This window comes from Puma concolor, chromosome A1, assembly GCF_028749965.1.
Source record: "Puma concolor isolate L17-30 chromosome A1, mPumCon1.1.hap2, whole genome shotgun sequence".
Classification (NCBI taxonomy): domain Eukaryota; kingdom Metazoa; phylum Chordata; class Mammalia; order Carnivora; family Felidae; genus Puma; species Puma concolor.
This window is the reverse complement of record NC_141667.1, coordinates 103,046,420-103,058,594: the sequence shown is the minus strand read 5'-3', so window position 1 is coordinate 103,058,594 and position 12,175 is coordinate 103,046,420. Positions and strand designations below refer to the sequence as shown.

Here is a 12,175-nt window from a genome sequence, read left to right as displayed (position 1 = left end):
TTCACAAATCAACTATATTGACCATAAACGTCTAGCTACCCTGCATCTCCCCTGCTCTGGATTAATAAACTGTCTTTGCTTCCTGTCAAATGCTTTTGGGAAGTCACACCACCAGGATTGATGGCTGTAGAAATGCATGGTTTTCGATGTCAAGTGGCCCCTTCACACTGCCAGTTTTTCTTATTCCAGGTCACTTTTTATCTTCCATTGAGTAGAGCAGCCATTCAAACCTTTATCACTCTTCTGAATTCTATTCATTCATTCTGAGCACTTCTGCTTTATAGGAAAAACAAGTGACCCTTCATCTTGCCCCAAAACTTAAAGATATATTTTCACGTGAGTGGTCTTGGACAGCATAATTTTTTCTTCAGATACCTTGTTCCATCGAATATATACTTTTCTCTGTTTGAACTTTCTTTCTCTTTCTCCATAACTTGAATTTTTTCCGTCTTAAAAATGATTCAGAAGAACAGATGAGGCTCACTGTCCTTACTTCTTTACCTCACCTCATGTTATTTCAGTCTGCCATCTGTCTCCCCACTTCCCCCAAATTATTGACAGAGATGACTTAATTGTTGGTGATCCAAATGGATCTGTCTCTGCAAAATGCCTGTAGCTTATAAAATAGGGTTTTATTTGTTATAAATTTTATATAGCTGTGTTATATTAGCTGTAATGTTAAATTGATATTAATCTGTATTTTAGAATTTGAAAGGATTTAAACATGAAAGTGTGGCTGGCCCATATTTTTTCTACCTGTCTAGGAAATTTTGAATCTTACTGCTTTCTTTTCCCTATTATTATTCCTTTAGTTAATGAGGGCTTACAGAATTATTGATGGTAGAGTTGTACCCAAAATTAGTTGTGCACATGTTTGTTTAATTGGTGTCAGATGATGTAACTCTTTGAAGTAAGGCCTCTACAAAGGCCTAAGACATTATTGTAGAGAGTGAGAATTTCTTAGATCTGTTGTAGGGAAACAAAATTATTTTTGGAGTCACGCCAAACTGGTTTTGAATTTTGACTCTCCCATTACTTAAAATTAATGACCTTGTGGAAATAATGTAACCTCTCTGAGGCTTAGCTGACTCATCTGTAAAAAGGAGATCATAATATCTTTTTCACTAGATTATAAGGAAAGTGCTTACTCATAAGTCCCACAGCTGGTAGTCATGAGTATGAGTTTCTTTTGGCTATTCACACTTCCCAAGCCACCCAGAACTATTAAAGGTAGAATTCAGAAGCAGAGAACTGTGGACTTTTTTAATGTTTCCAAAGTGTTCTCATAACCTTTTATCCTCAGTAGACTCTTAAGTGTGTAATGGGCCACTGAGAAAGGAAATCATCAAAGCTTAAGAAACCTATCAAAGCTTAAAATTCTCATAGCTACAAAGGAACTGTAGTGTTTTGACCTTTTTATTATGTTTTTTGATAATTTTTTAACTATTCTTACATACCTGGGATTCCATATTTACAAACATCTTGGTTCTGATTTAATAAGTACATTAATACTTTAGATTGGATATGATATCCTGATTTAACTATTTTCTTATTGGAAATTTGAGTTAATTTCTTAAATTAAAATTTCCTAACTTTTTTATCAAAGGCTATGATCTTGATAGAGCTCTTTTTTTTTTTTTTTTAAGTTTATTTATTTTTAATGTTTACTTTTGAGAGAGACAGAGAGTGAGAGCAGGGGGTGGGGCAGAGAGAGAGGGAGACACAGAATCCAAAGCAGGCTCCAGGATCTGAGCTGCCAGCACAGAGCCCAAACGCGGGGCTTTTGAACTCATGAACCATGAGATCATGACCTGAGCCGAAGTTGAACACAATCGGCTGAGCCACACAAGTGCCCCTAAATTTTTTTTACTTTGAGAGAGACCATATGTGCATAAATGGGGGAGGGCTGAGGTGAAAGGAGGGGAGGGGGAAGAATGCCAAGCAGGCTCTGTGCTGTCAGTGCAGAGCTCCATTCAGGGCTCCAAGTCATGAACCATGAGATCATAACCTGAGCCGAAACCAACAGTCAGACACTTATCGCTCTGAGCCTACCTCATGTCTTTTTTTCTTTTTTTTGCATTATTTCTTTTGGATAACTTACTTTAGACTTAGTATGTTTAACATTCTGAACATTATCCTCTCTTTTATTAAAAGAAGTACAGGGGCGCCTGGGTGGCGCAGTCGGTTAAGCGTCTGACTTCAGCCAGGTCACGATCTCGCGGTCCGTGAGTTCGAGCCCCGCGTCAGGCTCTGGGCTGATGGCTCGGAGCCTGGAGCCTGTTTCCGATTCTGTGGCTCCCTCTCTCTCTGCCCCTCCCCCGTTCATGCTCTGTCTCTCTCTGTCCCCAAAAAAATAAATAAACGTTGAAAAAAAATTAAAAAAAAAAAAAAAAAGAAGTACAAATAATGTAGGCTCATTGTAAAAATGTCACACTATTTAGAAATAAATGATTAATTTTATCCCTTTTTAGTCTGTTCAGCTTCTTCTCCAAAGATACCATTTTCTTGTATATCTTTCCTAGATAGTCTCTTTATACAAGTAATTACATAGTTAATCTCAATACTTTTAACTTAAATGGAAACTCAAATGCTGTATGTGTTTTTACACGTTTTTGTTTCATTTTAACTATACTGTAATTTATTTTGGTGTCTCGTTCTTTTTCTAACCACTGTTGACAAGCTACCTTATCCTAAGATTGCATCCAGCAGATCCCATGCATGAGTATGTAAAAGGCCTGGGATATAAATGAGGAATACTTGTCATTTGAAAAGGGCAGACATCACAGAATATGCCCTAAGACAGTACTGGCAGGGATGGTTGGCTCTTCGGTATTACTAGTATACAAAAGGTCATTAAGGTTGCTTAAAAATTCTTAGGAAATCTTTAGTTCTTTGTTTCATGAATTTCTCTCTTTATAGATTGATTCCTGTGTTAGTGAATGGCATGAAGTACTCAGATATAGATATTATCCTTCTTAAGGTAAGGAAACTTTTCTGATAAATAGGGAAGCTTTTTTCTTTTGACTTAGAGAATCTTTGAAGTTGACTAATAGAACATTAATTTAAAATAGACCCTGTGTAAATCTGTTTCCTGTTAAGTATAATGTGCTGCAAAGTGCAGAGAAGCAAACGATGAATTTGAGTGATAACATAGGCTAACTTCATTGGAACCAGATGGTGACACTAGTAGAGAAATTTCCTCTTGATTCAAATTATTTGTAGTTTATTTTAAGCTATATTGAATATGATCTCAGACTTATTCAGGTACTCTAGATTATACCAGTTGATGGGAGGCAATACTATAATGAGATTAAAAGTGCCTGATACCTGACATGTGTTACATCATAGTTCCTTCTCCCCTTAACACAGAACTGTTTTCTGCACAGGGGAGAGTGGTTCTTAACAAGGAGGTGTACTTCAAAACCATGTGCATGGCACCATCTCTCCTTATTCTGATTCTTTTATGCATGTACATGTTATTAGCTTATAATGATGTTTCAGTATTATCAAAATTTTTCTTAAAACAGGGTGATGTTGAAGAAGATGAAACAATTCCTGATAGTGAACAAGATATAAGGCCACGTTTTCATCGATCGAGGACAGTGGCTCAGCAGCACGATGAAGATGGAATTGAAGAGGAAGACGATGATGACGATGAAATTGATGATGACGATACAATTTCTGACTGGAATCTAAGTAAGTCAGAGGGAAGAATACAGTTGCCTGCTTTGATAGCAACTTCATTGAGAAATCATACACATAATTGTACAGTGCCCTCATTAAAGGGTACAATTCAGTCGTTTTTGTATATTCAGAGTTAATGGAACCATCACCCCAGTAAGTTTCGGAATGATTTCGTCACCCTAAAAATAACCCCGTTCTTATTAGAGGTCGCTCCCCATATTTCTTCCAGTCCCCCAGCCCAAAGCAACTACCAGTCTCTATTCTGTCTCTCTGGAATTGCCTATTTTGGACATTTCCTATAAATGGAATCATACAATATGTGGTCCTTCATGACTGCCTTCTTTCACTTAGGATGTTTTCAGTATTTGTTCGTGTTATGGTGTGTATCAGTATTTCATTTCTTTTTAATTTTTTTTTTAATGTTTATTTTTGAGAGAGGGAGAGACAGAATATGAGTGGGGGAGGGGCATCGAGAGAGATGGAGACACAGAATCTGAAGCAGACTTCAGGCTCTGAGCTGTCAGCACAGAGCCTGACACGGGGCTTGAACTCACAAACCGTGAGATCATGACCCAAGCCGAAGTCTGACGCTCAACGGACTGAGCCACCCATGCGCCCCTCTTCATTTCTTTTTAATGTGGAAAAATAATTCATTGTGTGGATATGCCACATGGTTTTTATCCATTCATCACTTGATGGACATTTTGTTCTCCCTTTTGGCTATTGTGAGTAATGATGCTAAGAATGTTAATGTAAAGTTTGTGTGTGGACATATGTTTTCACTTGTGGATATAGACAGAAGTGTGATTACTGGGTCATATGGTATATCTTTGTGTTTAAGCTTTTGAGGAACTACCGGGCTGTTTCCCACAGTGGCGCCATCATTTACTTTCTTACCAGCATTATCTTGCATTATCTTACGGTTGTGGTTTCTACATATGCTTGCCAGCATTTGTTGTCACTTATTTTATAGCCATTCTAGTAGATGTGATTATGCTTCTTAAAGACTTCTTACCTCAAACTGCCATTTTTCAAAAAGCCGTACATTTTGTTTGACATTATAAAATAGGAACATTGGCTGCAAGATTTTCCTGTTTTCTTGATATAAACTTATTTTTCATGATAATTTACCTGTTGATTATCAAGGATAACACTAAAATAATATAAATTGTTTTCTCATTCTCAAAGTTCCAAATGAAGTTTTTAAAACTTGTTTATTTTCAAACTTAATTGCAAATCGAAATCATCTATTGAGCCAGCATTCCGCCCCACACACTAATGAAATGAGGAATCTAGACACACGTGTTTTGTTTTTGTTTCTGTGCTGGTCCTTAAAGTTTCATGCTCTAGTTCAAGGTTTCTCAACCTCCACATTGTTGACATTTTGCCACATGGTTCTTTGTTGTGGTGGCTGTTGTGTACATTGTAGAACGTGGAGCAGCACCCACCCCCCCACACACACAGTTGTCTTGACCACCAGTGTCTCCAGACATTGCCCATTGTCCCCTGGGAAGCAAAATTATGCCTAGTTAAGAACCACGGCTATAATTCACAGTGTTGGGATTTCTAATAACTGATGAAACAGTTAAATCCATGAATTATCAGACTGAACTGTGTAATTCATTTGGTTAAATAATGCTAATTCCTCTGTTGCCCATTTAGTTTTCTGTTCCTTAGAGTGCCCAATGTGCCCAGCACTAGGCCAAGGACTTGGCATGTGTATCCCATTTAATCTTTACAACAGCCTTAGGTTGGTAAGGAAACTGCAAAAAGAGAAACTTGCCCAAAGTTGGTTAACATAGCTAGTACTAATGGCATATTTAATCTTGGACTCCAAATCTCCCACAAGAGAACTGCTGCCACAAATAATATTAGCCCCCTGTAATCCACAAGGGGATATGTGCCAAGACCCCCAGTGGGTGCCTGAAACTCACAGACAGTACCAGACCCTCTAAGTACTAGTGTGTGTGTGTGTGTGTGTGTGTGTGTGTGTGTGTGTGTGTGCGCGCGCGCGCATGTACATACATACATACCTATGATAAAGTTGAATGTATAAATCAGGCATCATAAGAGATTAACAATCATAATAGTAAAATAGAACAGTTATATTGGGTGCCTGGGTGGCTCAGTCGTTGAAGCTTGTGACTTCAGCTCAGCTCAAACCTTGTGGTTTGTGAATTTGAGCCCCATGTCGGGCTCTGTGCTGACCAGGTTAGAGACTGAAGCCTGCTTCAGATTCTGTGTCTCCCTGTCTCTCTGCAACCCCCTGCTTGGCGTCTGTCTCTCTCTCTCTCAAAAGTAAATAAACATTAAAAATTTTTTTTAAAAAGAGGATCATCTGCTTTTAGACTGCACTTAACCAAGGGTAACAAATCATGAAGTACAAAAAACTGCACAGTGAGGTGCTACTCTGCCTCCTCCCAATATATCCCTGTAGGCTGGGAGCAGGATGTATTCAGATTATAATGTAGATAACATTATAAAAGTAATAATGTTCATTGAGTTAGGGGAAAGGAACTACTTCCCCTTCACATCCCACCCATTTTTATATCTTTCCAGAAGTTTTTCTGTGTACCTGTGGAAAAAACATGTATACCTTTCCCTGGAGAAGAGGTTGACTTTATAGCAGTGAAATGAAATTGATTTTGTGTACTCTCTTGGTTCTTTTCCATTTATTGTATAACTCATTCTATATCAGTATATAAAGATTTCATTCTCTTTCATGGTAATTTAATACTCATTGGTATGGTTCTGCCATACAGTATAACTAAGACTCTTACTGTTATGTAAGGTGTTACTTGTAGCCAGTTTAACAGCCTTTTTTAAAAAAGGGTTTTACTATTGTTTAACAGTTTGTGATCAACTATTTAGTATGCCTAGTCACATTGGGAAAAAAATTTTATACTTAATTTTTGTTACCATTTTGTTTTCTTAATTATTGCATTAAATGAAATCTGAATTGATACATAGTTCCTTGGCTAATAGTTCTTTGTCTGGAGAGAGTGCTTTCCAGCATATTTTATGCTTCGTGCGCTGGTGATTTGTTCAGATTTATTTGCTTAACCTCCCGCTAAGTCATTATGTATTTGATTCTGAATGATCTAGCCCTAAGAATGTTAAGTAGAAGTAATAAATGTACACATTTTGCTGCAGGTTAGTTTGCTCATTCTTGGTCATAAAAAAGTATTTCTTGTTTATAGAGATAGACTGTGTCCTATTTAATTAAATTCTTTGAAACGGTAAATGTATGAATAAAGTGTCATGCATGTAACCAGTAGTCATGATAATAGTTAATGATAATAGAGTTTAATATAAAATTTTTGAATTAAATATTTCTTTAGGAAAATGTTCTGCTGCTGCCCTAGATGTTCTTGCAAATGTGTATCGTGATGAGCTTTTGCCACATATTTTGCCCCTTTTGAAAGAATTACTTTTTCATCATGAATGGGTTGTTAAAGAATCTGGCATCTTGGTTTTAGGAGCAATTGCTGAAGGTAAGTCTAACCCTTGCAGGCACTAATGCAGATGGCCCACTTTAAAGAGTGTTACCCTATAAGCAGACTCTTCAGTCTGGAATTCACATACTGTCTTGTGTTGCTGATGTGAAATAGACAATACTGTGATCTACATTAACTTAAAAAAGATATTTGAATTCAGAAGCCATCTTAGGATAAGTTTTACCTTGAACAGTGAACTATTCTTTAACAGCCATCGGCTTATCTCTAACCCCACCCAGATAGTTCACAAATGCTTCTGTTACAGTAAAGGGAACAGAATGAGAGGACTAATGTCAGAAGCATCCCCATTGCTAGAAAAATCATGTTCTCCGTAGGTAAGTGTAAGAAACATGGTAGGAGAGTCTCCTCATTCTCTGCGAAGCGTTATTATGTCCTAGCTGTAAGCCTGTATATACAAGAAATTGAAGTATTTTACAGGCACTTCTGAAAGCTGTAATTTGTGTAGCAGAAGTAAAATGAACTTTCCTAACCCTACTAGAAGATACTTAGGAGCAGTTAGCTCTCATTCCTTTTTTTTTTTTTTCCTTAATTTTGAACAGATTATTATAGTATATTTATTGTAATGGAGATAATCTGAGTGTTTTTGATGGATGCTTGTATGATTTTAGTATTCAATTGAAATAATTGTAACTGAATGTTAGCACTTTCTGCAATATTTGTTACTTTTTATTCCAGGTTGCATGCAAGGCATGATTCCATACTTGCCTGAGCTCATTCCTCACCTTATTCAGTGCCTCTCTGATAAAAAGGCTCTTGTGCGTTCAATAACGTGCTGGACTCTTAGCCGCTATGCACATTGGGTAGTCAGCCAGCCCCCTGATACGTACCTGAAGCCATTAATGACAGAATTGCTAAAGCGAATCCTGGACAGCAACAAGAGAGTACAAGAAGCTGCCTGCAGGTGGGACAAATCCATAACAGTGTTCATTGTGGGGCATTCGAGTGGGTATTTCAGTGAGAAATTAATTATCAACTCCATGATGGAATGTTAGTATTAAACCATTAGTGGAGCTTTTGTCATCTATAGGTTTTACCTGGTGGTTTTGCAAATTCAAATGTAAAGCAACTAGACCTCATTCTTTGCTGGTTCTTCAACTCATTCTTTTTTTCTCAGTGGCTTTGATAACAGTAGAATTCTCTTTTACCCTGATTCTCACAGACACCTGGAGTGGTGATGTTGGGAGTCTTGCTTTTGAAGGAATAACAAAAGTTTGGGTAGATTCACATCATTAGTTTAAAGGTCAACAACTCCATAGAAAGTCCCACAGTGCAGTCACGTATCATCTGTCACTTAGTGAATCTACCCCAGTAGCTACTCTGTTGGTCATGTTTGGAGCTGTGTTTTTATATCACATGAGCAGTTAGTTTCATTACTATAAATATTCCAGTTTTCTGGGACAAACCTTTGTGTTCTAAAAAGGCCTGACATATTTATAGGTCTTAACTTTTTAATTAGAATTTCTTTACTGTTGACTTTGTTTATAAGAAGAAACAGTTGTTGAAAAAGTGTAAATTTAAGTAGAGTTGGACTTTACCAGATGTGAAGCAGAAATACCTGGGAGATACCTCTAATTCGTAATAAGATGAAAGAAAGTTGAACCAAAGGGAGTTGGGTGATGAATAGCACTCTTTTTCTTTTTCTTTTTTTTGAAGTGAGGGGAGGATACAAATTATATTTGCTTTCCTACAAACATAATCTGTATTTTTTTTAAACTTTCTACTAGTTAAGCATATATTAAATGCTGGGTTTACATTCCCTGCCATCTTTAAACTTAGAGGCTAGTACAGAATACTAAATAACTATATAATTATAATTCCTGGCAAGTGCTGTAAAGGAAATACATAAACAGTTTATAATTTAAGATGGGGCTTTCACCAACAAATGGTTTAAGCCTGTCATTTTAGAAAATCCCTGAGTGGGTAGAATAGAAGCTAATACAAACTTTAATTTTAGAAGTGAAGAGCCAGGTATACTTTAAGAGTCCAGACAAATTTAGGTCTAAATTGAGATAACTACTCCGACTCTGGAGTTTTTTCCTTTCTTGTACATTTGTGTTAATAGATAAGCCATACATAAGGTAAATTTGTAGTAATAAACGCACTATGCATTCTGATGTATAATGTAGAACTTAGACCAACATTTTTAAGAATTGTGGAGGAAAAGTTGGCAAAAATAACCCACATATTTAAAATGTACAGTGGTATGACTTGATAAAAATATACATTATGGAACAGTAACCAAGATCAAGATAATTAGCACATCTCTCACCTCACGTAGTTGACAAAGACTTTTTCTTTTTCTGTGCGGTGAGAAGGGTTAAGATCTATGCTCAGCAACTTTCAAGTATACAACACTGTAGTATTAATTATAGTCACCATGCTATATATTAGGTGCTCAGAATTTATTCTTGTAATTGCAAATTTGTGCTCTTTGACCAGCTGCATCATCCCATTTCCCCTCTCCTGCTAAGAGAAACATTTAAGAGGTCATGATGCTCTGTTCCGATACATCTCAAACTAACTGTTAAAAATGTCATTTTGTGACTCTTGGTATGTAATCTGAAGGGTAAGGTGCAAGTTAGTTTAACATTTTTAATTCTGATTTCATTCATCTGGACCGGTCACTAGAATTTAAGCTACCTGAAAATGGGGACATTGTTTTCTTCATTGTTCATTGCTGCATTCCCAGCACTAAGTGACTAAATAGTAAATACCAGATAAATTTGCTGAATGTCTGAATATAAGAACCAACGATAGTTTTAGATTTTACCATTGTAGTGAAGCAGATGCACATAGGTGACAGCCTCATTGAAGGAAATGATAAGAAATGGGGGAGAAACAATAAAAATAAGCCTCTGTTTTGGTGAGATAAGGAGATAGGCATTTAAAGTGTAAATAGATACTGTATAAACTATAGAGGTAGGTTCCTATCTCTATTATAACCTATTCCTTTTCTACAACAGCAGTAATCTCTCTCTCTTTTTTTAACTGTAGTGCCTTTGCTACCCTAGAAGAGGAGGCTTGTACGGAACTTGTTCCTTACCTTGCTTATATACTTGATACCCTTGTCTTCGCGTTTAGTAAATACCAGCATAAGAACTTGCTCATTCTTTATGATGCCATAGGAACTTTAGCAGATTCAGTAGGACATCATTTAAACAAACCAGTGAGTATCTGTTCTTAACTGTTAAGAAAAAAAATTCTAGCATAGTTAAAATCAGTAGGTTAATATGTATGTGGAAATGAAAATGTTTGGGGAGATGTGAACACTTAGTTACTTTAAGAATGTATATCTTTAAAAGGCAGCAAGTATTTTTACTTTTTAGATGGTATTAATAAATATATTCTTGGTATGGAAGTTATATCAGTATATCACATGAATGCACCAGCACGTTTTACAAAAGGGATGGGATGCCTGGGTGGCTCAGTCGGTTAAGCGTCTGACTCTGGCTCAAGTCCTGATCTCACAGGTCATGAGTGCAAGCCTTACATCAGGCTCTGTGCTGACAACGCAGAGCCTGCTTGGGATTCTCTCTCTGCCCTTCACCTGCTCTCTTTCTCGGTCTCTCAAAATAAATAAATAAACTTTATTCATTTAAGTAAATGAAAATTTTTTTATAAAATAGAAAAGGGATAAAGGATTTCAACTTTTAATTCCAAGTATTTTTCTATCCACCACTTCATAAATATTGTAGCTTTAGATACCATATCTAAATGTCTGGTTTTCTTGCTGGAACTTAGAGGTATGGGGAATATATACTAAGATAAAACAATGAGAAATTGGATAAGTTAAAAATGCTAAATAGCAGTATAGAAGAGGAGGTATGTTTGGCTAAGAATCCAAACTCTTGTTTCTAGTAGTGTTAAGAAGAAGGTGATGGAATTGGATTTGTTTAAATAGGATTAAAATAATAGAATTTCATTATAGCTCAAAATTCCCAGCAGAAGAATAGATTACATCTTTATGATTGCTATATAAGAAGTCTTGAGAAATTGTCTGTGTTTATAAGTTATACTTAAAACGGTGCAAGACACTTGGTTCATGGGTTTGCTTTGATGTTGGTTTTGCTTTGTGTGCTGGGGCGTGGGGAGTGTTTCTCTGAATGTCTTAGAGCCTTTAGAATCTGTGCCTCTTGTTTACATGATCACTATTGTTTATTTAGTATTTAGCTGTTTATGGATTCTAACGTTTAAAAAAGACACGTAAATGACTGTCGATCTTTTTCTACAAATGCCTCTAAGTTTACGTATCATTTATAACATGCTGTACAGCAAGAGCCATATTACATGTTGCAAGTTCCAGAACTAAAAAAATTCAGAATAAAATTTACAGGAATTATCCCTTATTTTGATCAAAGGATTTTTCTGTAGTGGTGTATTTTATTTCAAGAAGGATAGAAGATGACTTAAGAATAGAGTAAGATTATATAAATTAAAAGATAAGGCAGAAAGTAAAAATTTTAAAGGTGCTAAGAGGAACAGACTCAATCTTACAAGGCATTCTGTAATGATTTTACACAATTACTCTAAGTGGATTTTAATTTTCATAGACCCAAAATGGACTTATTTACATATGATAGTGGAGCTTTGTGTGTTTTTCATCATTATAAATAGGAATATATTCAGATGCTAATGCCTCCACTGATCCAGAAATGGAACATGTTAAAGGATGAAGATAAAGATCTCTTCCCTTTACTAGAGGTATGCTAAGCTGGCAACCATTACTCTAATAGTAGTGTTTCAGCAAAAACAACATGTCTAAATATGAAGTGTTGAGTGTACGTGATAAGTAAAATGTTAATACGTTTGCATTCTGAACCATTTGTTAAAATGCTGAATAAGTATGTAACTGCTCTTACTTTAATTATGTTACAACCGTACTAAGAAATACTGTTAAATAGAAAAAGCGTAATGGATCCTACCACATCAGCATATATATATATATATATATGTCATGTGAATTTAGCTACATT

The 12,175-nt window shown here is 36.1% G+C and overlaps 1 protein-coding gene across 3 annotated transcripts in view; it reads left to right on the top strand.

Moving 5' to 3' along the window:
• TNPO1 (transportin 1) overlaps positions 1-12,175 on the top strand; it is a 98,044-nt gene that overhangs the window by 66,359 nt on the left and 19,510 nt on the right. For all 3 annotated transcript variants that reach the window (XM_086699131.1, XM_086699114.1, XM_025924917.2), the window contains exons 10-15: positions 2,920-2,980; positions 3,528-3,696; positions 7,026-7,178; positions 7,878-8,103; positions 10,197-10,368; positions 11,817-11,903. In XM_086699131.1, the coding sequence (XP_086555257.1) occupies positions 2,920-2,980; positions 3,528-3,696; positions 7,026-7,178; positions 7,878-8,103; positions 10,197-10,368; positions 11,817-11,903 (868 nt within the window). The remainder of the gene's footprint in view (positions 1-2,919; positions 2,981-3,527; positions 3,697-7,025; positions 7,179-7,877; positions 8,104-10,196; positions 10,369-11,816; positions 11,904-12,175) is intronic.